General features: G+C 44.6%; 2 protein-coding genes and 1 long non-coding RNA gene across 4 annotated transcripts in view; 2 read left to right on the top strand and 1 right to left on the bottom strand.

The window, feature by feature from the left end:
* The first annotated feature begins 705 nt into the window (after nucleotides 1-705).
* LOC308628616 (small ribosomal subunit protein eS19-like) lies at nucleotides 706-1416 on the top strand. Its single transcript, XM_081255738.1, has 2 exons — nucleotides 706-834; nucleotides 1015-1416. Exons 1-2 carry the CDS (start codon nucleotides 754-756, stop codon nucleotides 1369-1371), a joined length of 438 nt encoding a protein of 145 aa, XP_081111864.1. The 5' UTR covers nucleotides 706-753; the 3' UTR covers nucleotides 1372-1416.
* Nucleotides 1417-7888: 6472 nt separating this feature from the next.
* Nucleotides 7889-10991, bottom strand: LOC308629765. Its single transcript, XR_014017707.1, has 3 exons — nucleotides 10910-10991; nucleotides 9754-9868; nucleotides 7889-8043 (listed from the first exon to the last, which is right to left on the bottom strand). It is a non-coding gene; the product is annotated as an uncharacterized lncRNA (long non-coding RNA).
* Nucleotides 10992-11125: 134 nt separating this feature from the next.
* The window catches only part of DNAJA3 (DnaJ heat shock protein family (Hsp40) member A3), a 32011-nt gene continuing 15199 nt past the window's right edge, over nucleotides 11126-27937 (top strand). Inside the window, exons 1-5 of one of the 2 annotated variants that reach the window (XM_081257995.1) lie at nucleotides 11126-11359; nucleotides 16995-17128; nucleotides 22793-22876; nucleotides 23679-23879; nucleotides 24884-25036. In XM_081257995.1, the coding sequence (XP_081114121.1) occupies nucleotides 11149-11359; nucleotides 16995-17128; nucleotides 22793-22876; nucleotides 23679-23879; nucleotides 24884-25036 (783 nt within the window). In that variant the 5' untranslated portion in view covers nucleotides 11126-11148. The remainder of the gene's footprint in view (nucleotides 11360-16994; nucleotides 17129-22792; nucleotides 22877-23678; nucleotides 23880-24883; nucleotides 25037-27937) is intronic. The other variant, XM_081257996.1, reaches the window with a different exon arrangement.

The raw sequence follows: 27937 nt of genomic DNA, 5'->3' as shown, positions 1-27937 counted from the left end.
CCCTGCTGTAGCATGTGGCAGAATTTCCATCCTTCTTAAGACTGGATAATATTCTGTTGCATGTATTTACCACATTTTGTTTATTCATTTGTCCATCAATGGTTACTTGGGTTCACCCACCTCTTGGCTATTGTGAGTAATGCTTCTAAGAACATGGCTGTGCAAATATCTCTTCGGGACTCTGCTTTCAATACTTTTGGATATATACCCAGAAGTGGGATTGTTGGAGCATATGGTAGTTCTATTTTAAATTTTCTGAGGGATCTCCATACCAGATATTGTTTTTAGAATTACAGTTACTAAAAGTTAGGGTTTTTAAAAATATTTATTTATTTATTTGGGTTGCAGTGGGTCTTAGTTGCGGCACGAGGGATCTTTAGTTGCGGTGTGTGGACTTCTTAGTTGCAGCATTTGTGTGGGATCTAGTTCCCTGACCAAGGATCGAACCCAGGCCCCCTCCGTTGGGAGCACAGAGTCTTACCCACTGGACCACCAGGGAAGCCCTACTAAAAGTTTATTACCAGCCTTTAGTTACTGTTGGTTGTTTGGTTAATTCTACAGTATGCAGTAACCCCTATTTGCATCAACTGTATTTGACTTACAACTTTCCAGTACGGGGACATTCAGACATTATGTATTGTGGTTCAAATATAAATCAACTGTAGACCTAAAACTATAAAATTCTTAGAAGAAAACAAGGGGCAAAAGCTTCACAACAACCTTTCCCCTGGCTGGCAGCTTGGAGGCTGCACGATGCCTGGAGTTACTGTAAAAGACGTGAACCAGCAGGAGCTCGTCAGAGCTCTCGGAGCCTTCCTCAAAAAGTCCGGGAAGGGCTTCCCTGGTGGCGCAGTGGTTGAGAGTCCGCCTGCTGATGCAGGGGACACGGGTTCGTGCCCCGGTCCGGGAAGATCCCACCTGCCGCGGAGCGGCTCCGCAGCGGGAGAGGCCACAGCAGTGAGAGTCCTGCATACTGCAAAAAAAAAAAAAAAAAAAAAAAAAAAGTCCGCGAAGCTTAAAGTCCCTGAATGGGTGGACACTGTCAAGCTAGCCAAGCATAGAGAGCTCGCTCCCTACGATGAGAACTGGTTCTACACACAAGCTGCTTCCACAGCACGGCACCTGTACCTCCAGGGCAGCTCTGGGGTTGGTTCCATGACCAAGAACTATGAGGGGTGTCAGAGACATGGTGTCATGCCCAGCCACTTCAGCAGAGGCTCCAAGAGCATGGCCCGTCGGGTCCTCCAAGCCCTGGAGGGGCTGAAAATGGTGGAAAAGGACCAAGATGGGGGTTGCAAACTAACACCTCACGGACAGAGAGATCTGGATGGAATCGCTGGACAGGTGGCAGCTGCCAACAAGAAGCATTAGAACAAATTATGCTGGGTTAATAAATTGCCTCATTTGTAAAAGAAAAAAAAACTTCACAGCATTGGATTTGGCAATGAATTTTTGGATATGACACCAAAGGTACAGGCAAAAAAGAAAAAATAAACAAACTGGACTTCATAAGAAGTTTTTAAATTTGTGCATCAAAAGACACTGTCGGGGGCCTCCCTGGTGGCGCAGTGGTTGAGAGTCCGCCTGCCGATGCAGGGGATACGGGTTCGTGCCCCGGTCTGGGAGGATCCCATATGCCGCGGAGCGGCTGGGCCCGTGAGCCATGGCCTCTGGGCCTGCGCGTCCGGAGCCTGTGCTCCGCAACGGGAGAGGCCACAACAGTGAGAGGCCCGCATACCGCAAAAAGAAAAAAAAAAAAAAAAAAAAAAAGACACTGTCGGGGGCTTCCCTGGTGGTGCAGTGGTTAAGAATCCGCCTGCCAATGCAAGGGACACGGGTTTGAGCCCTGGTCTGGGAAGATCCCACATGCTGCAGCTGCAACTAAGCCCGTGCTCCACAACTACTGAGCCTGTGCTCTAGAGCCCGTGAGTCACAACTACTGAAACCCGCACGCCTAGAGCCCGTGCTCTACAACAAGAAAAGCCACCACAATGAGAAGCCCGCGCACCGCAATGAAGAGTACTTTCCGCTCACCGCAACTAGAGAAAGCCCAAGCGCAGCAATGAAGACCCAACGCAGCCAAAAATAAATAAATAAATAAATTTATTTATTTTTTTAAAAAGAGAGAAATACTGTCAGCAGGGTGAAAGGCAACACACAGGGTGGGAGAAAATATCTGCAAATCATAGGTCTAATAAGGGATTAATATCCAGAATATATAAAGAACTCCTAAAACTTAACGACAACAAAAAACCTACCTAGGGACTTCCCTGGTGGTCCAGTGGTAAAGAACCTGCCTTCCAATTCAGGGGACAAGGGTTTGATCCCTGACTGGGGAACTAAGATCCCACATGCCGCGGGGCAACTAAGCCTGCGTGCCACAACTATTGAGCTCACGCGCCTCAACAAGAGAGCTCGTGTGCCGCAAACTACAGGGCCCGCGCGCCCTGGAGCCATCCCACCACAACTAGAGGAGAAAACCCCGCATACCACAACTAGAGAGAAGCCTGAGCACAGCAGAGACCATGCACCGTAATGAAAGATCCTGCATACCTCAACGAAGATCCCATGTGCTGCAACTAACAGTTGACACAGCCAAAAAAATAAGGAAAATAAATAAATATTTTAAAAAGTTTTAAAGAAAAAACCTACCTCATTTTATTTTTTTTAATAAATTTATTTATTTTATTTTTGGCTGTGTTGAGTCCTTGCTGCTGCACACGGGCTCTCTCTAGTTGCAGAGAGCAGGGGCTGTTTGTTGCAGTGCACAGGCTTCTCAGTACGGTGGCCTCTCTTGTTGCGGAGCACGGGCTCTAGGCTCATGGGCTCATGGGCTCATGGGCTCATGGGCTTCAGTAGTTGTGGCGCACGGGCTTAGTTGCGCTGCAGCATGTGGGATCTTCCCAGACCAGGGCTCAAACCCGTGTCCCCTGCATTGGCAGGCAGACTCTCAACCACTGAGCCACCAGGGAAGCCCCTACCTAATTTTAAAATGAGCAAAGGACTTGATAGATATTGCTCCAAAGAAGATATACACATGGCCAATTAGCACACGAAAAGATGTGTAACATCACTACTCATCAGAGAAATGCAAATCAAGACTACAATAAGTTAACATTTCACACCCAGTAGGATAGCTACTATCAAAAACAAAACAAAATGAAAAACAAAACCCAGAAAAACAGAAAGTAAGAAGCCTTAAAGAGGATTTAGAGTAATTGGAACCCTTGTACGTGGTTGGTGGGAATGTAAAATGATAAGCCACTGTGGAAAACTTTATGACAGTTCCTTAAAAAATTAAAATAAAACTGCCACATGATCCAAGAATTTCACTTTTGGGTACATACCCAAAAGAATTGAAAACAGAGTCACAAAGAAATATTTGCACGCCTATGTTCATAGCAGCATTATTCACAATAGCTAAAACATGGAAGAATCCAAATGTACATTGATGGATGAGTGGATAATCAAAATGTGGTATATACATTCATTGGAATATTGTTTAAAGTAATTAGCTTTTAAAAAGAAAGACAATCGGGGGGCTTCCCTGGTGGCACAGTGGTTAAGAATCCTCCTGCCAATGCAGGGAACACAGGTTTGAGCCCTGGTCTGGGAAGATCCCACACGCCTCGAAACAACTAAGCCTGTGCACCACAACTACTGAGCCTGCACTCTAGAGCCCGTAAGCCACAACTACTGAGCCCAAGTGCCACAACTACTGAAGCCCTCGTGCCTAGAGCCTGTGCTCTGCAACAAGAGAAGCCACCGCAATGAGAAGCCTATGCACCGCAACGAAGAGTAACCCCCACTCGCCACAACTAGAGAAAGCCCGTGTGCAGCAATGAAGACCCAACGCAGCCAAAAATAAATAAATAAGATTAAAAAAAAAGACAATCAGGAATTCTGTGGCAGTCCAGTGGCTGGGACTCTTCACTTTCCCTGCTGAGGGCTGGGGTTCAATCCCTGGTCAGGGAACTAAGATCCCACAAGCCTCATGGCGCAGCCAAAAAAAAAAAAAAAAAAGGAAAGAAAATCTGCAAGATGCAGATTTCATCAGGCATAGATGAAACTTGAGAACAAAAAGATAAATACCATGCGATTCCATCTATGAGGTACTTAGAGTACTCAAAATCATAGAGATGGAAAGTAGAATGGTGGTTGCCAGGGGCTGGGGGAGGAGGAAGTGGGGAGTGTAATGGGTATAGAGTTTCAGTTTTACAGGATGAAAAGAGTTTGGAGATGGATGGTGGTGATGGTTGCACAAAATTATACATATATTGAATACCACTGAACTGTGCCCTTAAAATAGTTAAGATGTTAAATTTTATTATGTGCATTTTCCCACAATAAAAAAAAATATAAGTCAACTATACACCTACTGCAAAAGTTCATTGTAAACCTCCCAGATTTGCTTGATGTCACTTCATTATTATCCCTGAATTACTTGTGTTTTTTTTTAACGTACCATTATGTCAGATGGGCCTAAATGGGCACAGTCAGAAAGCGAGAAAGCCTTTAACCCCCAGAGGGAACAAATGGATATGCCATGGGCTAAATCTGGTCTACAGATATGTTTTAGTGGTTCATATGGTGTTTTAAAAATTGGGAAGCTTCAAAAAAGTTTGGATTTCAGATCTCTTGAAAAACTGAAAGATCTGGCAACGCCAGGTCCACATCCCTAAGTGGCTAAAATGCGCTGGAGCTGACAGCAACTGCCACTTTTAAAACATGTTTTCCTCACCCATCATAGTCCCACCAGCCCCTGTGGTCTTTTTTTTTTTTTTTTTTAATACTACTGTTGTTTTTGTAAAATATTTATTTATTTATTTGGCTGCACAGGGTCTTAGTTGAGGCACATGGGATCTTCACTGCCGCATGCAAGATTTCCATTTGGCATGTGGGATCTTTAGTTGATTACTTTTGGCTGTGCTGGATCTTCGTTGCTGCCCGCGGGTTTTCTCTAGTTGCAGCAAGCTGGGGCTACTCTCGATTGGGGTGCGCGGGCTTCTCACTGTCGTGGCTTCTCTAGTTGCGGAGCACAGGCTCTAGGCGCCTGGGCTTCAGTAGTTGTGGCTCGCGGGCCCTAGAGTGCAGGCTCAGTAGTTGTGGCGCACAGGCTTAGTTGCTCCGCGGCATGTGGGATCTTCCTGAACCAGGGCTCAAACCTGTGTCCCCCGCATTGGCAGGTGGATTCTTAACCACTATGCCACCAGGGAAGTCCCAGCCCCTGTGGTCTTATGCACAGCCACTCCGCTCTTGTGCTTTACCTGTCTGGTCCTGGCACCTGGGTTTGTGATCCCCTGACCTTCTCTCCCAGGAGAGAAAGAGGCCATGCCCCTGGCTGTGCTGGGTCATGTGACTATTGCCACAAACTGGGGGCTGGTGGAAGCAGAGTAGAAGAATGTCAGCTTTTCCATTGCCATAGTGATGAACCTGAGCTCCACAGCAGGGGAGACGGAAGGGCCAGAGGGACATCATCAAGGCCCAGAGAATGACCATCTCACGTGTTCCCAGGTCCATTCTGGCTGAGTGATCACTGGAGAATAATTTTAGTAGAGTTCAGAGCTCTAAGGCTGCTGCAGACTTGAGCAGAATAAATTAGTTCATGGATTGAAAAGTTGAACTGACAGCCTCCAAGATTCCTTCCAGCCCCTCAAGCCTATGAATTGACAGCTTTGTCTCTTTGCACTCCTAGAAACCCCATTTCACTGTCTATAAGGACACAGGAAGACACCTCTCTACCTTAAAAGGCAGCCTATCAAAACGTGGATCAAATTTCAATAGGGCGGATGTCTGGTTAGCTTGGTGCCTGGCAGGATGATTTCAATTTCACAGGTCCTATTTCCAAGAGTAATTAATAATGAGCAAGAATTTGGGAGTCCATTGTAGTGAGGTCCTCATTCTAGAAAACTCAAAACACTTCGTGTAACCAAAGGAAGAGACATCAGCAGAAAGAAAAGGGACGAGCAAGAAGAAAGCAAAAAAAAAAAAAACCACACAAAAGCATTAAAGAGCCTTAGGATGCATCTTTATTTTCAGCTGTGATGCCAAAGAGAGGAATTTTCTGACATGGTGTTCTCTTAATCTTCTGTAAAGTCAGTTGTTTCCATAAATTAGAATTTTTGCAAGAGAGGGAGGCATGAGGCCAGCTTCAGTGCCAATAACAAATTATTTAGATCTAGTTATCTGCCCCTGAAATGGTTGTCTATTAAAATACACAAAGGCAGGGCTTCCCTGGTGGCGCAGTGGTTGAGAGTCTGCCTGCCGATGCAGGGGACATGGGTTCGTGCCCCGGTCCGGGAAGATCCCACATGTCGTGGAGCGGCTGGGCCCGTGAGCCATGGCCGCTGAGCCTGCGCGTCCGGAGCCTGTGCTCCGCAATGGGAGAGGCCACAGCAGTGAGAGGCCCGCGTACCGAAAAAAAAAAAAAAAAAAAAAAAATACACAAAGGCACATGTAGTTATTTCAGCACAGGAAACGAACAATTAAGCAACAAAATACATTTCAAAACTGGAGAAAAACATGACAGTGCACCTTGTATTATTATTTTGTTGTTTATGGAGGTGTACCCACGTAGTCTTGGGGCTCTGAAGTTTTACTACATTTAGTGATTTCTTCTGATTTTTTTTACAATAACTTGCAAACTATTTATATATATATTTTTGGCCGTGCCGCGTGGCATGCAGGATCTTAGTTCCCCCAACCAGGGATCTAACCCGTGCCCCCTACAATGGAAGCACGGGGTCTTAACCACTGGACTGCCAGGGAAGTCCCCAAAATATTTTAACAGAAACACAAAATTTAACTTTTGTGGTGATAATTCACAACTAAAGGACATTTCCATAGAAAAGACTGTCATTTACTAAGGTGATGTTTTTCACTTTGGAGTCTACTGATCACCAGGATATCCACAGCTTTATTCTCAGCATCTGTGGTTCTTTTTTTTCTTTAGGAGTTCCTTTCATTTCTCAGGTTTGTGAAACATTGTTTAAGTTTAAGCCTAGTTTGGGCAGAAGAGTATTTCGCTGGGAGCTGAAACCACTTGTGTTTTTTTCGTTTTTTGGGGGTTTTTTTGCGGTACATGGGCCTCTCACTGTTGTGGCCTCTCCCATTGCGGAGCACAGGCTCCAGACGCGCAGGCTCAGCGGCCATGGCTCATGGGCCCAGCCGCTCCGCGGCATGTGGGATCTTCCCGGACCGGGGCATGAACCCGTGTCCCCTGCATCGGCAGGCGGACTCTCAACCACTGCGCCACCAGGGAAGCCCCACTTGTGTTTTTTTTTAAAGGGCCTTTTAGAAATCATTAGCATGAAAGTCCTGTTGGGAATACCCAGGTGAGCCAGGCAAGGATATAGTTCATCTTGTACTGCAGGGAACTGCACCCACTGCAGAGGTCATGCCTGGGAACATCTGGGTCCCACATTCCACACTCCCTCGGAATTGTCCCATACTCTCTTGGGGAGGAAAGGAAATGCTACAACTAGAGAAATTGTGACCCTGCTTGTATTGCCTCTGAAGGCTTAGGCCCTTCTGCCCTCCTGGGAAGGGCTCCTCACTCATATGGAGAAGGAGCAGTGGTCCCATCATGTAGCCGTGGACTTGGGCAGTCCCATAGTACCTCAGAAGCCCAACGTCCACTGGAAATCACAGGGTAGACCCTCTAGTCTCCCTTTGTCTTCAGCCTGGCACGCTGGAGGACCACACTTAAATTCCCTGCTAGTGCTCCCAGATCTCCCCACCTCGGGACAGCCAGAAAGGGCGCAGTAGAGTAGTAAAATGAGAAGTGCAGACAGGAAGATGCTTGCGAAACTTGTCTGTCTTTTGCAAAACACTTGTTTCTCCTTAAAGCTGAAGTTTTTGGCTTTAGACCAGAGAAGGGGGCGGGGTGGGGGGGAGGAAGCAGGGAAGGATACCCAGGACATATTTTGCCTGAAAGTGTGGGTAGGTGTTGCCTGTGCGCTCATCCCAGTTTTTAGCCACAGCCTGGGATGGATCCATTTGTGTTCCGTCACAACTAAAGTCCTTGGGTGGCGGTGAAATCATCTGTAGGTGAGGGTGGTAATAAATACTTGCCCTGCCTCCCTCCTTTTGTTGTAAAAAGCAAATGAAATTCTGCATGAGAAAGTGCTTTGTAAACTATCCAGGGTTACATGACTGGGATCTACTGATCACAATTTACCAAGGCACACAGTTTAAAGAGCTCTAGTTTTGCTGTTAAAAGATCTTAGTCCACCCACTCACCAGCTGTGTGAACTTGGACAAGTCTTTTCACTTTTCAGAGCTTATTTTGGTGTTATTTTGTGGTGAGGGTGAGGAGTCCATTTGTAAAAATGGGAATAGCCTCTGCCCTACTAACCCGCAGGGTTGTGATTGTATCAAGATAGAAAACATGAGAAAGTTCTTTGTGATGAGCTGGAGACTGTTCTTAGCACAGCCAAAGTTTTCCGATCTCTCCATAGTCACCAATTGCCTGAAATTGGTCCCATCGATATCTCAGTCGTGTTCAGTCCAAATAATAATAACTCATTATCTTTTTCCCCCCAAAACTGCTTCTTTCCTGGGATTTTTAGCTTGGCACGACTGCTGTTTGGAGAACATAAAAAAAGCCTATTCGTTGTCTCCAAACAACCATCGACTCAAGATGATTCAGGAAGCACAGACCAAGGACCACTGCTGTGGAGATTTCCCAAGCTTTGTAATCTACTCATGTTTAGTAATTGTATCATCTCTTGTTTTTCTATGGTGACTAGCAGTGACAGAAAGCAGGCACAGCCCTAGGCTGCTCTCACCAGGGAGTCTTGCCAGAGGCTTCCATGTTCTCTCCAGGGCCTTTTTCCCCTCCTTTAGTAGTCACCCTCACCTACTCCATTCCCTTGGGGGTCTCTGCTTCATAAGAGAAAATATGGCCTCTCCAACAATCAGCTTTCCTGCTATCCCCTAAAACAAGAACACACACCCACTTTTGGTGTGGAGGATCTTCACTGTTAATCACTGTGGGGAAGTAGATGGGGGGAGGGGCTGGTACTAAAATACAAAAAAATAAGGAAGTTACAAAGCTGACAAAGTTTTCATATTAGTGAGCCCTCCTCTAGTTCCTAACTCGCTCTGAGGTTGTAAATGAAAATCCCTTTGGCTCTTGTTCTCAGCTTTTATTCCTAAAAGCTGTACTTCTCATCCAGCACCCTCCCCCCTCCCCTTAGGTTTTCGGATCCCTTTGGGCAAGTAACTGTCTGCGTTCTCCTTGGTGTTCCAGTGCTTAGCATAGAGCCTGGCACATAGGACTGACATATATTGAGCACTTATTATGTGCCAAGTACAGTATGAAGGCTTTACATGGATTACCTCACTCTGTCCTCAGATGATCCTTTGAGGTAGTTACTATTATGCCCCCATTTTAGAGAAAGGGAACTGAGGGACTTCCCTGGTGGTCTGGTCTAATGGTTAAGACTCCACATTTCCACTGCAGCGGGCACAGGTTCGATACCTGGTCAGGGAACTAAGATTTTGTGTGCCGCGTGGCGCAGCCAAGAAAAAAGAGAAAGGAAACTGAGGCACAGAGAGGTAAAGTAAGTTGTCCAAGGACACACAGCTGGTAAATGGCAGAGCTGGGATTCAGTCCCAGGCAGTCTGACTCCACAGCCCATAAGCTTAAGCACTATGCTGGAGACATTTAAATATTAAACAAACTCTTTTCCCCACTTCCCATCCCATGGACGGCCTTTTCCTTGTTTCTCTAGAACGTCCCTTACTCACCTCAGTCCTCTACATTTCCTAGCGCAAACTCTCAACTATTTCTTGCAGTTTACAACAGCCTCATAACTCTTCTTCACTGGACCAGTGGTTTTTAACCTTCTTTCAATTTCAAAGCCTGTGGAAAATTTGATTGATGAAAGCTATGGGTATTTCCCCAGATTTACATCCACATACACAAAAATTTCATCTATAATGGGGGAAGGGGCAAGGAGCACAGACCATCTTAAATTCATCCATCAGCCCTCAGGTTACCTTTCTATTGTTAGGGGTGGTGGCGGTAGGAGTGTGAAAGCAGAAACCCCTCTACAGGACTTACCAGGCCAGGTTTATCTTTCCAGCCTCATCTCCAGTCACACACCCCAAGTTTAGAGCGTACAGGACAAGCACTTTCACGTCTGCTTTTGAAGTTCTTGCTGCTTAGAATACTCTTCCCCTCCACCGCTACCTGACACACTTTTCACCAAAGTCCAACTCGAATGTCACCTCAGATGCCTTCCCTGACACCCCAATGCCCCTGACCTATTTGAGAAACTCCTTCACCTGTGTGCCTGTAACACTGTTTATACCTACGATAGCACTGATCACATTATCTTAGTTGCCAAGGAGCCTGTTTCTCTCGACTCATCGTGAGCTCCTCCAAAGTAGGGATGGTATGTCATTCATCATTGCATCCTCGACATTCTAGAACGCGAGGGACACCTAATACGTGCCCAAAACGTTTATTAAATTATTTTTCGGGTAGCTCGGCTCACATTCAGCGATCGGCAAGTTCACTACAGGTTTGGAAAAGACAAATACGCTTAGGAGAGAGCTGAGGGATCAAAGTTCTTTTCGTGGGGAATCAGCCAGAGGGAGAGTGAGCTTGAGGCCTGGATCTGGGAGTAGGGCAGAGACCGCAGCCGCTTGCGCCAACGCCGGGTGAGTAAGCCTCAAGCAAGGAGACCTAAGACTCAGGGTCAGGAGGAAGGAAGCCGCGCGCTGCATGCTGAGATCTGCGCTACTGACGGCCGCATTGCACGCCGGGGTTTGTAGTCCCGCCCCTTGCCGGGCCCCTCAGAACAGTTACATTCGGCTGCACTCAACCACGCCCTTATACAGATAAGGTATAGTATTGATCGTCCAGCACAGAATGACTAGGCTCTTTAAGGCAACTTACCTATTAGCACTTTTTAGAGCAAACATCATCTCGGCGTCGGCTACGAAGAAAGCGCATTGGGTGCGGACGCGCATGCGCAACGCGCCCGTGAGCCCGGGTGTGTGCGTGTGTCTCCCTCACTTCCGCCGCGAGTGAACGCAGCGGGCCCCGCCCCCAGAAGTGCCGGCTCTGCGCGCGTGCGTAGTCCGCGTGAGACCGCCTTGAGCCGGGTGGCGCAGACGCAGTGTCCCCGGGCCAAGATGGCGGCGCGGTGCTCCACACGCTGGTTGCTGGTGGCCGTGGGGACTCCGCGCCTGCCGGCTGCAGCGGGGAGGGGTGCTCGGCCGCCCATGGGGGGCGTGGTGGGGGCGTCGCTGGGCCGAAGTCTGAGCGTCCCCGCCTTTGCGCCTTCCCTGGGAGCTCGCGGTCCCGGGGCGCTGCTGACATTGAGACCTGGTGTCAGCCTCACAGGTGAGTGCAGGCTCCAGCGCCCGAGTGAGGGGCTCCAAGGCCTAGAAAGGAGTGACTCGCTTCGCTCCGACTACGGCGGTAGTGGGGTGGAGCGTGTCTTCTGATCTACATGCAGAATCTCTTGGGGGAGATGGGCCAGCAGGAGGCAGAGAGACCCAAATGGCTACTCAGAGGTGGTAAACGAGGGAGAGCTGCGTGGAGCCTCCGGCGGCGGGGATGAAACGCCCCGCAGCCGTGAACCTTCACCTCTCTGTAAACATTTCTGGAGGCCTCTTTCCGGCCTGCCGCTGCTCCCCTGCCCAATTCCTTTCCCTTCCCTCTACCTCCTAACCTGTAATGGAAGGGAAAAGGTAACTGCCATTTGGTGAGTACCTGCTCATGGGCTAGCTGGGCACTTTGTGCTGCTTCTTACTTGATGGTAACAACAACCCTGCAAGGTGGGGCTCATCATCCCCATTTTAAAGAGTGGGGAACTGAGGTTCTAGCAGAGGAGTTGACCCGCCCAAGGTCATAAAGTTAGTTAAGGAGAGTTGTCCCAAACCCAGAGCTGTTCTTCCATAGCTTACGCTCTCCACCACATGGTGTAAATCGAAGGACATACTTACTGTTTTTTAGAAGTTCCTTTTTTTTTTTTTTTTTGCGGTACGCGGGCCTCTCACTGTTGTGGCCTCTCTCGTTGCGGAGCACAGGCTCCGGACGCGCAGGCTCAGCGGCCATGGCTCACGGGCCCAGCCGCTCCGCGGCAGGTGGGATCTTCCGGGACCGGGGCACGAACCCGTGTCCCCTGCATTGGCAGGCGGACTCTCAACCACTGCGCCACCAGGGAAGCCCTAGAAGTCCCTTTTGATGGACATATATACACTAGTATGTATAAAGTCGGTAACTAATAAGAGCCTGCTGTATAAAAAATAAATAAAGTTCAAAAAAATGAAAGAAGTTCTTATGTTGGTCATTGATGCAAACTAATATATATTGAGCACTTACTATGCACCAGGCATGGATCATTTCCATGTGATAAACACTGCTATTAATTCTATTTTATAGATTAAAAAATTGAGGCTTAGATGTTAACTTGTAGAATGTCACAAAGCTAGAAAGTAGTTGAGCCTTGATTCAAAACCTGCTGCTTTCTTAATTGCTGGAGGTGATGTTGAATTAGTATATGTTAAACCTTTTAAATGTTTAGCTATGATGGTTTCTTATGCTGTGTGTTGGGTGACTTCCCTTATAGTGAGATAAGGAAGGAAGGAGGAAACAGTGAACAACCAACGATGTGCCTGGATTGTGCTAGATGTTTGTGTTCCCTAGAATTTGTGCAAATGATATTTAAGCTATAAACTTACAGAGATGATTAATTAGAGGGTCCTGGCAAGGTAATTTACACAAGATAATTTCCTATTGAGATCCAATTTTTAATGCTTACATAAAAGCCAGTAATTAAAGTATCAGTAATTGTTATTACCTTGTACAGTGAACACTACTCCAGTAATGTGTGTGCGTCCTGGGTGGATTATTTAATCCTTTTGTGTCTCTCATTCCTTTATTGAAAATTTTTTAATTTACAGGTATTTATTGAGGACTTGTCATATGCTAGGTACTGTTCTAGGTACGGGGGGTACAGCAGAGAACAAAGAGATTGGATGTGGTTTTGGTCAGAATGGTCCCATTTTTAAATTCTGTTCCTGCCACCTATATTTCCACATGGATGGACGGAGCAGTAGTCTGCCCAGGTTTCCTCAGGATATTTGGATCAGTGTCATGCTGTATTTCTCAGTATGAGCAAAAGTGGTCATTTTTAGGTTTTGCCAACGTTTTCTAATGTCAGGGTTGTTGTGAATAGAATTTGACTACATCTTTATGCTCAATTATTAATTCCTTAGATACCTATTAAGCTAAATTAGTTCATATCATATTTGTCCAGGTTTGGGAACATTTTTTGATAATTGTGTATGTGTATGTGTGAGAGACAGACAAGCACTAAGTACTGAGCCTGGCATGGGGTGATTACTAAGGAACTGCAGTCAGCTGTCCTTTTCCCCAGGTGAGCCCAGTGCCCACAATGGGCATGTTTTGTAACAGGTGTTGAACACCTGTGAGAGGTGGCATCCTTCAAGGTGCACTGTTACCACATCTAAGGTCATCATCTCAGCTCCCAAACGTTGGTGTGTGATCTCATCTCAAATCCAGCAGTACAGTTAGATGATGTAAAAACAACACTTTATTTTAAAATTTTATTTGTGTATTTATTTTGGGCTGCATTGGGTCTTCGTTGCTGTGCGCAGGCTTTCTCTAGTTGCAGCGAGTGGGGGTTACTCTTTGTTATGGTGCGCAGGCTTATCATTGCAGTGGCTTCTCTTGTTGTGGAGCACAGGCTCTAGGCTCATGGGCTTCAGTAGTTGTGTCATGCGGGCTCAGTAGTTGTGGCTCGTGGGCTCTAGAGCGCAGGCTCAGTAGTTGTGGTGCATGGGCTTAGTTGCTCTGCGGCATGTGGGATCTTTCTGGACCAGGGATTGAACCCATGTCCCCTGCATTGGCAGGTGGATTCTTAACCACTGCGCCACCAGGGAGGTCCCTAAAAACAACACTTTAAATCTGACTTTTTCTCCCAGAATGGAAGGTAGTTATTTCACACCTTCTCGCAGAGTGGAAGGTTGGCCATTCTTGGAATGACTTGGAGGCTAATCCTGTTCTGGGTTGTTCTAAAATGGGCAAGACATTTATTGGTCATATCTTGGGGGAAAATGTGTCTATTAAATGAACTCTTTCTAATCATTGCTAATCATTGATGCCTTTGGGATAATGTCAAGTCATCAGACTTGTGCTAGTTAAATGTACTTGTCTTTATATGCAGTTGTGCACGTTACTGTCTCCCGTTCTAACCCAAGCCTGAGTTCTCTTCTCATGATGTAGAAGCTGCAGCTTCCAGAACCTTTGCCACTACCAGCCTCTGCCTTCTGGATTGGAAGGGGTGGGGGAAAGAGGCAGGATAGGTCAAGGTAACCCCTCAGTCCTGGAGTGAAGCGGGGGTTGAGTATGGGATCACTGAGAAACTAGCTCTGCTGTTTTTCTCAAATCTGACCAGAGAAAGACGACAGTAGTCTCTCCCTCTCCCATACTGTCTGCTTTTCATATTCCAGGAAATTTAGGGTGCAGCAACAGAAACCAAGTATGGGGGATACTGAAAAGACGGATTTACTTTCTGCTTCTGATTTTATCATTCTGACCATTCCTACTTATTCTCCTGATTATCCTTTTTCTTGCCCCCTTCCTGGATATGCTCCACACCCTGGGTTGTCTTTTGTGCGTACATGAATTTTAAGTTGTCTCCCAATCCTTGTTGTTGTTGTTTGAGAGCTCTTTCTCGTGCACATCTGATCAGTTCTCTGTTTAATGCTTGCAGTGGCTCCCCATTGCCCTCAGGATAAAATCCAGACTCTTTAGCATACTCAAAGGCCCTTCTGTTTATTCCTAGGCCCTATTAATTACCATCCTCATCAACATCTGTAACCACCCCCTACCACCCCCCCCCACACACACACACTCTCGAGTCTCTAGTTATATCATAGTACCTGCAGTTACACAAGGACTTTCTCTCTCCAAACCAAAGGTGATCATATGATGTAGTTGCTGAATGGAGCACTTTTGAAAGCAAAAGGGATGCTATTGCAAACAGTGCCAGGACTACAGGCATAAATCTGGATGGATTCCAGCCCTCCTTAGCTGAGCTAATTTCTGCAGCTTAACAGCAGGTGCCTTAGGAGACCTCTGAATCTCTGAGATTGGGTTTACTGGTTCTCAACTGGGGATGATTTTACCCTCAAGGAGACATGTGGCAACATCTGCAGTTTTACTTACCAGTTTGGGGTTGGGGGGTGCTACTGGTAACTAGTCGGCCAGGGATGCTGCTCACACATCCTACAATACATACATAGGTATGTTAGGCTATAAATAGATAACATAGGGCTGCCATAACTAAGTAGCACAGACTAAGCGGCTTAAAAAAATAGAAAATTATTTTTTCACGGTTCGGGATCAGTGTTTTGGTAGGGTTGTCTTTAAAGACCCCCATCTCCAAATACACTCATGTTCTGCAGTGCTGGGGGTTAGGACTTCAACATGTGAATTTGGGAGGGAGGACCCAATTCAGCCCCTAACAGCCCCCCCCCCCCCGCTTCACGAGGAACCTGATCCCGTTGTCAACAGTGTGGAGGCTGAGAGACTCTGGCTAGGTGACCCTTTTGTGTATTCTCACTCTGTGTCCCTGTGTGCTAATATCACTTCACACACTGCCTCCCACACTCCGCTGCTGGGCAGTAAACTCCTTGAGGGCACTGGCTTAGACTCTTCTATTCAACTCGTATCCTCAGTGCCTAGTACAGTATTCAGATCGTGAATGAATGCAGGCTCCCAGAGGGCAGTACCTTTGCATGGTTTGCTGCTGTGTCCCCTGCGAGGAGCCCAGTGCTTGGCAGGCATGTTTGCTGAATGAATGAGTGGTGAATCTAGAAGCTTCTCCTTGGCAGGGGAACCTTTGACTTAAAAACCTGGAGCAGCCTCATGATCCTTATTCTCTTTTGTGGCCCTGCCCTCTCTTTTGCAATAACTTGGCCCCTTCTGCTCCCCGCCCTGCCCTCCCCATCTTCAGTTGTCACAAGATGGGTTGGGGGTTAGGAGACAGGTTGTAGAGCAGCTCTCCCTCCTTCATTTGGTGACAGTCCGTTTGGCTCTCTGCTCCGTACAGAGGGCAGTTGAGTAGATGTGTCTGTCAGCCTTTCCTCCCAGCTGCTGATGCAGGAGGCCTGAAAGGAGGGCAGGGCATGGAGGCGGGGCTACCATGTGCTTTGATCCCTTTTGGGTTGTCTGCTCTGGGGTAAACAGAGGTTCTGGCACAGGGCTGTTTAACCTTGTGCGTCTATATATATGTATTGTTTTTAGGGGAGGGGTCAGTGCTTTTATTGGATGCTTTCAAAGAGATCTGTGACTCTAAAGACCAAGAACCATTTATTTAGCACAGTTCTCACATTGAGTGTGCCACAGAATCATCACCTGGAGGGCTTGTTAGACACAGCTTGCTGGACCCCACCTCCAGAGTTTTGGATTCAGGTTTGGGTGGGGCCTGAGAATTTACATTTCCAGCAAGCTGATGATGCTGCTGGTCCAGGGACCACACTCTGAAAACCACCCCATAAGCAGATATCCAAGGTTGCATGGTGGAGGGAAAGAACCTGGGGAGTTGTTAAGCTTTAAGTGAGACAAGGCCTATGTGAACACTTGGCATATGGTGGGTGCTCAACCAGCCGTGTAACAGGAGAGCTTAGTTCCTTTTCAGTCATCCCCAGGTGCAGCCCCCATCTGGGGGTGGTTCCTTTAGAGGTATAATGAGGCTACAGCCCTAGTGTAATCCAGCGGAATCAGCCCCACCCAGCACTCTATTTTTTGTAGACTCCGTTTACAGTGGCTTTAGCTGTTTTTGAAGTGCAGTGAGTTTGGTCCCCAGTGGTCTTGGAGGAGAAGAGGCCCTAAAGCTGTGACCTCTTTGCTCCTTCACAGGGATAGCCTGGCTGGTTGTTTGCTCACAATTTCCTTTTGTTGAGTACATTCCCAGAGTGATTTTCTTTCCTTTTTTCTTTTTTAGGAGTAAAAAGTTACCCTTTTCTTTGTACTGCCTCCTTCCACACGAGCGCCCCTTTGGCCAAAGAGGATTATTACCAGATATTAGGAGTGCCCCGAAGTGCCAGCCAGAAGGAGATCAAGAAAGCTTATTACCAGGTCTGTATGGAAGATTTTACAGACGAGACTGCAGAAGGGATGCTGTGGATGTAGTGTGACCCTGACGGGTGCAGTGTGTGTGCCCGTACCTGTCGGTTGTGTGCAGCCGAGAGTGTGCAATGAGATGGTAAAGATGGGCTCTCCTGGACCATGTTCCTCAAGTGCGTGAGGCCACGCTGGTTAATGCTGCAGAAAAAAGGAGAGTCAGAACCAGAGATTAAAAAAAAAATCTTGGTTTTCCCTGGTGGCGCAGTGGTTGGGGGTCCGCCTGCTGATGCGGGGGACGCGGGTTCGTGTCCCGGTCCGGGGGGATCCCGCATGCCGCAGAGCGGCTGGGCCCGTGAGCCATGGCCGCTGAGCCTGCGCGTCCGGAGCCTGTGCTCCGCAACGGGAGAGGCCGCGGTGGTGAGGGGCCCGTGTACCCCCCCAAAAAAAAAATTTTTTTTCCAGGGCTGTTTTTGTACTTAGATCTCTTCTGTATCTTCTGAATCAGTAGGTGTGCTGCTCTAAGTTGTTTTTTTTTTTTTTTTTTTTGCGGTACGCGGGCCTCTCACTGTTGTGGCCTCTCCCGTTGCGGAGCACAGGCTCCAGATGCGCAGGCTCAGCGTCCATGGCTCACGGGCCTAGCCGCTCCGCGGCATGCGGGATCCTCCAGGACCAGGGCACGAACCCGTGTCCCCTGCATCGGCAGGTGGACTCTCAACCACTGCGCCACCAGGGAAGCCCTGCTCTAAGTTTTAGGTACCAAGGGTGCCGATATAGGAATGCTAGCTTTTGTATTTTGCCTAATATAGGTGTTAAAAATAATCAAGTACAATCTATTAATGTCATTTGATGAAAGAAAGAGCACTTTAACACCATAAACATAGGAAAGCCATATCAGAATAAAGAAGATTAAAAATTTTTTAATAACATCTTTAATGGAGTATAATTGCTTCACAATGATATGTTAGTTTCTGCTTTATAACAAAGTGAATCAGTTATACATATACATATTCCCATATCTCTTCAAGAAGATTAAAATTTAATAAAATTAATAAATTAAATACAATTTAAATTTTAAAAATTACTGGGAATTCCCTGGTGGTCTGGTGGTTAGGATTTGGCACTTTCACTGCCGTGGCCTGGGTTCAGTCCCTGGTTGGGGAACTGAGATCCCTCAAGCTGAGCGGCGTGGCCAAAAAGAAAAAAAACTTTTTTTAAAGCCAAATACTGATTAAGACCAGACCTTACAGCTTGGATAGCTACTCTCTCCTCTTACTTTTTTTTTTTTTTTTTAAGGGTGCAGTTCAGTGGTTTTTAGTATACTCACAGAGTTGTATAACCATCACTACAATCAATTTTAAAACATTTTCATACCTCAAAAAGAAACCCCACACCATAAGCCCTTATTCCCCATTCTCCTCTGCCCTTGAAATTGCTAACCTACTTTCTGTCTCTATAGATTTACCTATTCTGGACACTTCATAGAAATGAAATCGTGATATGTGGACTTTTGTGACTGGTTTGTTTTACTTTATTTTTTATTTTTCTGACCACACCATGTGGCATGTGGGATCTTAGTTCCCTGATCAGGGATCTAACCTGCACCCCCTGCAGTGGAAGCGTGGAGTCTTAACCACTGGACTGCCATGGAAGTCCCATGGTTTCTTTTACTTTAGAATAATGTTTTCCAGGTTCATCCATGTTGTAACATGCAGCAGTACTTCATTCCTTTTAGTGGTCAAGTAATATTCCATTGTATGGATATACTATGTTTTATTTATCTGTTCATCAGTTGATGGATATTTGGATTGTTTCCACCTTTTTGTTATTATGAGTAGTGCTGCTATGAACATTCCTCTGTAAGTTTTGTGTAGACTTATACTTTCATTTCTCTGGGGTATATACATATACCTAGGAGCAGACTTGCTGGGTCAATTCATAGCAATTTCGACTGCCATGTTTAACATTTTGAGGAACGGCCAGGCTATTTCTTTTTTTTCTTTTATTGAAATATAGTTGATTTACGCTGTTGTTAGTTTCAGGTGTACAGCAAAGTGATTCAGTTATACATAAATATATATATCTATTCTTTTTCAGATTCTTTTCCCTTACAGATTATTACAAAATATTGAGTATAGTTCCCTGTGCTATACAGTAGGTCCTTATTAGTTATCTATTTTATATATAGTAGTATGTATATGTTAATCCCAAACTCCTAATTTATCCCTCCCTCTCCCCTTTCCCCTTTGGTAACCATAAGTTTGTTTTCTATGTCTGTGAGTCTATTTCTGTTTTGTAAATAAGTTAATTTGTATCTTTTTTTTTAAGATTCCACATATAGGTGATATCATGTGATATTTGTCTTTCTCTGACTTACTTCACCTAGTATGATAATCTCTAAGTCTATCCATGTTGCTGCAAATGGCATTATTTCATTCTCTTTTTATGACTAATATTCCATTGTATATATATGCCATATCTTCTTTATCCATTCATCTGTCAGTGGACATTTAGGTTGCTTCCATGTCCTGGCTGTTGTAAATAGTGCTGCAGTAGACGTTGGGGTTTATGTATCTTTTTGAATTATAGTTTTCTCTGGATATATGCCTAGGACTGGGATCCCTCGATCATACGGTAACTCTGTTTTTAGTTTTTTTTTGTTTTTTTGTTTTTTTTGCGGTATGTGGGCCTCTCACTGTTGTGGCCTCTCCCGTTGGGGAGCACAGGCTCCGGACACGCAGGCTCAGCGGCCGTGGCTCACAGGCCTAGCTGCTCCGCGGCATGTGGGATCTTCCCGGACTGGGACACGAACCCATGTCCCCTGCATTGGCAGGTGGACTCTCAACCACTGCGCCACCAGGGAAGCCCTGTTTTTAGTTTTTTAAGAAACCTCCATACTGTTCTCCATAGTGGTTGTACCAATTTACACTCCCACTAACTGTGTAGGAGGGTTCCTTTTTCTCCACACCTTCTCTAGCATTTATTTTTTTGTGGACTTTTTGATGATGGCTATTCTAACCAGTGTGAGGTGATACCTTATTGTAGTTTTGATTTTCATTTCTCTAATAATTAGCAACGTTGAGCATTTTTTCATGTGCCTGTTGGCCATGTGTATGACTTCTTTGGAGAAATGTTTATTTGGATCTTCTGCCCATTTTTTGATTGCGTTGTTTGTTTTTTTGATATTGAGCTGTATGAGCTGTTTGTATGTTTTGGAACTTAATCCCTTGTTGGTTGCATCGTTTGCAAATATTTTCTCCCATTCTGTAGGTTGTCTTTTCATTTTGTTTAGTTTCCTTTGCTGTGCAAAAGCTTTTAAGTTTAATTATTATTTCCCATTTGTAGATTTTTGTTTTTATTTCCATTACTCTAGGAGACGGTTCCAAAATGATATTGCTGCGATTTATGTCAAAGAGTGTTCTGCCTATGTTTTCCTCTAGGAGTTTTACAGTGTCCGGTCTTACATTTAGGACTTTAATCCATTTTGAGTTTATTTTTGTGTATGGTGTTAAAGAATGTTCTAATTTCATTCTTTTACACGTAGCTGTCCAGTTTTCCCAGCACAACTTACTGAAGAGTCTGTCTTTTCTCCATTGTATATTCTTGCCTCCTTTGTCATAGATTAATTGACCATAGGTGTGTGGGTTTATTTCTGGTGCCAGATTATTTCAAACAGGCTGCACTGTTTTAGATTTTCACCAGTAGTGTGTGAAGGTTCAAATTTCTCCACATCCTCCCGAACACTTGTTATCTGTCTTTTTGATTCAAGCCACCCTAGTGGGTGTGAAGTGGTATCTCACTGTGGTTTTGATTTGCTTTTCCATGGTGGCTAATGATGTTAAGCACCTTTTCATGTGATTTTTGGCCATTTGCTGTATGTGTATTAGATCCTTTGCCCATTTTTAAATTGAGATATCTTTTTATTACTGGGTTGTTAGGGAATGAGGAAAGACTTGGGGATAGGAAGCAGAGATCCTGTCTTGGGATAGTGAATAGTGTGTCTCTTGAGCTGGAAGGTAAGGTACCTGATACAAGGGTGGGAGAAGATTGGAGAGATGGGGCCTGGGGCCAACTTAAGGGGGCATGTGAGGCCCTTAGCAAGTACTAGAGATTTAAGAGAGAGTAGGGAACCATCCAAATTTTTAGGTGTGGAAGTAAATAGATCAGGTAAAGCTGTATAATTTAAAACCGGAAATTTAGAAAGTAGGCTTTATGGAGCAATAACTGGGGTCAGACCTTGATAAAAGCTTTTCATGTATTACATCATTTAATCCTCATGGCAAAAGACTTGGCGAGGTTATGACATGCAGCTGAGGCCACACAGTCAATAAGTGGCATACATGAGACTAAAACACAGGTCTTTCTGACTGCCAAAGGCCTCTCTTTTCCTTGTGCTGATCTCTTGAGCATATCAGCCTATCTTGCCCTGGCCTGGAACTAGCCTTGTGGCCCACCATGATCTACTGCCCTGCCTTGAGAGCCCCCTTCTGACTGAGCACTCAACCTTCCACGTGCTGGTGTGAGGACCAGCATGTCCAGCAGCAGAGTGAGCAGCCAGTTGCCGGCAGTGGTGGAGCCAGACGTCTCCTGAGTCTCTTTCAGCTTTAGGATTCTGTGCCCTCCTCACCCTCTATCAGGGTGACCCAGACTTGGAAGGCATCGGTAGCTGCAGGAAACATAGTGAACACCTACAAAGGTGTCGCACAGCACTGCTCAGCATGGCCAGGAAGAAACCTTCATTTTAGAGCTGCTCAGCTCGCCTGTGTGCTCTGGACAGCCAAGGGAGATCTTGTTTTGTTTTTTAATATTTAAATCTATGTTTTTAGTAGGTAATATATTCCCCTGGTTCAGAAATCAAAAAGTACAAAGGAGTGTACAGTGAGAAGTCTTCCTCCTTCCTGTTCATCCACATCCCACCTGGAGCAGTCAGTGTTTTCAGCTTAGTGTATGTTCTAACTAATTTATACAACAGATACAGCTATTTATCTATCCAGTAATTTTTCTCTCTTTTTATATAGATGGTAGTATACCAGATACACTCTTTTGCATCTTTCACAAAGGTGCTCAAGTTCTAAAGAATTAGTTTTTATTTTTGTTAGAGATTTGTTGTGGTTGAAAAATGTGTACACACCTCAGATTTGAAGAGATGGTTTTTTTTTTTCGTAAATATTATTTTTTTTTATTAGTTTCTGCTTTATAACAAAGTGAATCAGTCATACATATACATCTGTTCCCACATCCCTTCCCTCATGCAGATGGTTTTATTTATTTATTTATTTATTTATTTATTTATTTATTTATTTATTTATCTTTCCCAAAACTCAGTTTATCATTTTGTAATACACTTTTGATCAAATTTGAAAGCTGAACACAATGTGTATGTTCTTAATTCTGGCTGTGTGTGCTTTGCTTTTAGTTTGTTTTTATTGAGGTATAATTGACATTGTTAGTTTTAGGTGTACAACATAATGACTCAACATTTGCATACACTGAAATGATCATCACAATAAGTCTAGTTAGAGATGGTTTATTTTAAAGTCTTAAACCTTGTTTTAAGAATTGCTATTGGTTGTTAAGTCTCAGACAACTGCTACAAAGGAGGTGAGGTGTAACTGGTATCTGGGGTTCAGTTTTAGTAATCATCTTGTGTCCATAGTAATTTACCATTTCCTCCCTTAGCTCGCCAAGAAATATCACCCAGACACGAATAAAGATGATCCCAAAGCCAAGGAGAAGTTCTCCCAGCTGGCAGAGGCCTATGAGGTAATGCAGCCCACCGGTGTGTGCAGTCACTGTCATTACGCTGTGTGTGTGCATCAGAGCTCGCTGCCCAGGGCGACTGCTGTGTCAGAAGGTCCAGTGGGAAGGCTGTGTTCCCCACCAGATCACCTCGTTGAAGGAAAAAAAAAATTCCCAGATCCAAAATTTTCACATTAGAACTGACCTGGAATCTCAGTAAAGAACAGGATCCAATAATCTGTGTTAACAGAGCTCCCTCCACTCGGAATTGTTGCTGGGTCTGGGAACTCCTTGTCAGAGTAAACAGTTTTGCGCCTATTTGATGACCCCTCCCACCCCCAACTTAGGGCATCACTGTCTGGTGGGGATGGTGGGTGTTGTAAAAGTAGACCACCACTGCCCTAGAGGAATGTAGAATGTAATCTGGGGACGAAGCAGACGTGAAACAGCCACTGAGCATTGCAGAGTTAAGTGAAAGCGGACCTCCTTCCTGGACTTCGGCCATGCTGAAGGGGTTCAGGATATGTAGGGTATCATAAGTCTGCTCTGTGTGTGTGTGTGTGTGTGTGTGTGTGTGTGCGCGCGCGCGCGCATGTATGCGTCCCTCCGACCATTCGAGAATAAGTCGCAGACGTGGTGTCTCTCTATCCCTAAGTACTTCTGTGTGTATTCGCTAAGAACAAGAACATTCTTTTCCATAACCTCAGTACAGCTGTCAAGATTAGGAAATTTTATGTTGATACGATACCACTGTCTGTGCTTGGTATCTGTGTCCCTGGACCTCGGGAGACTCAGGAGCACCTGACTGCTGTGCCTTTCACGGTAGGTCCTGAGTGATGAAGTGAAGAGGAAGCAGTATGACACCTATGGCTCTGCTGGCTTCGATCCTGGGGCCGGCAGCTCTGGGCAGAGCTACTGGAAAGGCGGCCCCACTGTTGACCCTGAGGAGCTCTTCAGGAAGATCTTTGGGGAGTTCTCATCCTCCTCTTTTGGAGACTTCCAGAGTGTGTTCCATCAGCCCCAGGAGGTAAGCATCTCATTTTGAAGAGTCATTCAAATTTTAGCTGCCAAGTGTGATGCAAACGGATTTTACCAATTCTTTTTCTCAAAGAAAAAGCTAAAGCAGCTTAAATGGGATGATTTGGAGGCAGCCATCTTGGTAGGAAATGGTTCCAGTATTTGAAAAATCATATAATAATGTGTACATACAGTTTTACTATATTCTTACAATTGCTTAATCAGGCAGCACCTAAGGCTCTCAGAGTCCATAGATAGAGTGTGAATATTTTATCTGGAGCCTGCCTCGTTATTCTAGGAGAGCTCAATCCATAGGGAGGTACTGCCAGTCCTGCCTCTTCCATATTTATGTCTTGTTTCAGACATTATCAGAATTGAAGAGAGAGGGGAGATGTTTTATGATGTGAGTTATGATTGTGGATCGTTTGAGTTGTTAGTAAGGACCATGTACAAATATTTTCTGTGAGCATTTTCAGTTTGTTGAAAAGCACATTTTCACTTAAATATTATCTCTTAAAAATTCTGAGGAGTGGGGCAGAATCAGTTGATTCCTATCTATTCTTGCTTGATAAAGTACAAGTAAGTTAAAAAGTAAAGTAACTAGGGGAACAGATGAATTGGTGGAGCATAGGATTTTTAGGGCAGTGAAAATACTTTGCATGATACTATGATGAGGATACATGTTATTATACATTTGTTCAGACCCATAGAATATCCACAACCAAGAGTGAACCCTAATGTAAACTGTGGGCTTTGGATGATTATGTTGTGTCAATGTAGGTTTATCCTTGATAAAATAAGTACCATTCTGGTGAGTCATGTTGATAACAGGGGATGCTGGGCATGTGTGGGGGCAAAGCGTATATGGGAAATCTCTGTACCTCCCTCTCAATTTTGTAAACCTAAAACTGCTTTAAAAAATAAAGTCTTTAAAAGAAAAAGTAACTGTAAACTGCTGGCCGGTGCTCTCCCTTACTTTAAGAGAGATAACAGGCGGTCCCTTGATTTCTTTAGTACATCATGGAGTTGACATTCAATCAAGCTGCCAAGGGTGTCAACAAGGAGTTCACCGTGAACATCACTGATACCTGTGAGCGGTGTGATGGCAAAGGGAATGAGCCCGGCACCAAGATGCAGCACTGCCACTACTGCGGCGGCTCCGGCATGGTGAGCGTGAGGCTGAGCCCCTGGCCTCCCACCTCTTGCCCCCTTCCTGCTCCCCTCCACCACTCCTCTTTTCTGTGCTCCAGTGGACCTAGGGCTTTGCGAGCTCATAACTAGGTGGGGCTGTTTTGTCTAGAATCTTCTGCATTTTCCCAGGAGTGCTCTGTCCTAGTCAACAATACGGAAGAAGCAATGAAACTCTGCTGTCTTCTCTGAAAATACATTGTGGGGTATTTTGGTAATTTGAACCTGGGGTAGGGGAGGGGGACTTAAATTTTGCTTGAAGTGTGATCATTTTTTTCTTTTTGGTAAGTTTCAGGTATAACTCAAACTTATAGAATAGTATGAAGAACCACTCCCTTACTCCTTCTACCCAGCTTCACCAATTGTTAACATTTTGTCCCATTTGCTTTGTCATTTGTGGTGTGTACATTGTGTGTGTGTGTGTGTGTGTGTGTATATTTTTTTTTTTGGCTGCGTGGGCTCTTTGTTGTGGCACGTGGGCTTCTCTAGTTGCGGTGTTTGGGCTCTAGAGTACACAGGCTCAGTAGTTGCAGCGCACGAACTAAGTTGTGGCTTGTGGGATCTTAGTTCCTCAACCAGGGTTCGAACCTGGGCCCCCTGCATTGGGAGTGTGGCGTCTTAACCAGTGGACCACCAGGGAAGTCCCTATGGTATATATTTTCTAAGAGCAAGAATATTCTTTTACGTAACCACAGTAAGTTGTCAAAATCAGGAAGTTTAATGTTGATACGATACCGTTATCTGTACAATTCAGATTTTTTCAGTTGTCCTTATAATGTTCTTTTTCCCCACAAGCCCAGTATCCAGTCTGTGATCTTGCATAGTATCTGGTTGTCACATCTTTTGTCTCCTTTAATCGGGAATGACTTCTCAGTCTTTCTTTTATGACAACTGACATTTTTTAGGATTACAGACCTGCTTTGTAGGATGTCCCTCATTTGGGTCATCTGATGTTTTCTCCTGATAAAATTCAGATTATGCATTTTTTTCAGAAACACCAGACATGTAGTGCCCTTTTCATGGATCATGTCAGGAGCCATGAGGTGTCAGTTTGTCTCATTAGTGGTGATGTTACATTTGTTCACAATCAGTTAAGGTAGTGTCCACTGGGTTTCTTCATTATAAAGTTATTATTTTTCCCATTGAAATTAACAAGGAAGTTGTGAGGTACCTTGACACTATATAAATATCCTGTTGTTCATCAAACTTATACCCAGTAGTTACAGCATCCATAGATCAGTCTTACCTAAATCAGGGATTACTGTGACTTTTGCTAAATGGTGATTTTTTTGTTTTTTATGTTTTTTAAAAAAAATTTTTAATTTAATTTTATTTATTTTTTTATACAGCACATTCTTATTAGTTATCGTTTTATACATATTAGTGTATATATGTCAATCCCAGTCTCCCTAAATGGTGATTTTCTGATTGCAACATCCCTTCTTTGTTTATTAGTTGTCATTCTACTGAAAGGAAGAGCTTTCTCTTCTCCATTTATTTATTCATACTTTCATTCATATCAGTATTAACTCATGGACTCTTATTTTATTCACTGAGCTGTCATTAGTATTACTTACTTTGATGCTCAAACTGTCCCTGACTTGGCCTGTGGACGTCTCTTCTGGCTGGCTCCTGTATTCTTTTGATGTGTCCTCATCATTCTTTCAGCGCTTCCTTACTTTCTATAACAACAGGATATTCTAGACAACTTGTACTTTCCTTGCCACACCCTGGAAAACCAGTCGTTTCTCCAAGGAGTCCTGGTTCCTTTAACTGTCTAGTGGGATTTAGAAACCAAGATCTGTGCTCTAGGTGTGGTCATTGTGCCTGGAGTGTCACTGCTTCCAAGACTTTTCAGCAGACTGAGCCAGGAAAAAAGCATGTGTATGTGTGTATGAGCACATGTGCATGTGCACATATAGATACATATTTCATACCTATGTTTCCATATTTTTCATGTTATAGATGTATATACACACATATGTTCACACCGATCCATCGACCCATCATCCACCTGATAGTTCCACTTCCAGCCCAACACCACAAGGTTTATCTAGTCTTCTGCCTATCCATATTTGAAACTAAATAATAAAGATAAATTATTAATTTCTAATAAAGAGAAATCTGGCTCTGATTATCCTCTATATTTACTCATTTGCTCAATCCTGTAAGACACAAAAAGTAGTTTCAGAATTGTTACTCATACCACTGCAAAAAGAAGTCCTACTTAACTGACATTTAGTATTTAGAGTTGTTTTTACCTTTGGATTAAGGGTATATAGTTAAAATACTGTGCTCAGCTTACTTAGATCACTTCTTTTTCTCCCCCTTCACCATGATTATTTATTTGAAATGCAGTTAGGTTTCCATTGAGCATGTTTGTATTCCATTTAGATGGTTTTTTTAAGGGAGTTGGGAAGTTCTCCATCACCCACCTTTAAAATCAAATCATTGTTCATGGTATGTGTGTGTATGGGGGGATAGAAGTTGTCTTTGAGTTCAGAAAAGCATGAAAAAGGAGACAGAAGTCACTGATAATCCCACCACTGTTAGTATTTTGTTGTGTTTCCTGCCAGTTGTTTCTTGTTTGTTTGTTTGTTTTGGGGGGGTATAATTGTTTTACAATGTTGTGTTAGTTTCTCCTGTACAGTGAAGTGGAGTTCCCTGTGCTATACAGCAGGTTCTCATTAATTATCTATTTTATACATATGCATCCACCGCCCCCCCACCTTGGTGTCCATACATTTGTTCTCTACGTCTGTGTCTTTATTTCTGCCTGCCAGTTATTGATTAGGAATATCATTTCCGTTTTATATTAGCTAGTTTTTGAATAGGTTGTATATGCAAATCATTAGAAATTCAGTGGGTACAAATTGAAAA

This window comes from Mesoplodon bidens, assembly GCF_964165515.1.
Source record: "Mesoplodon bidens genome assembly, chromosome: 15".
Taxonomy (NCBI): Eukaryota; Metazoa; Chordata; class Mammalia; order Artiodactyla; family Ziphiidae; genus Mesoplodon; species Mesoplodon bidens.
This window is presented reverse-complemented; position numbering and strand designations above follow the sequence as displayed.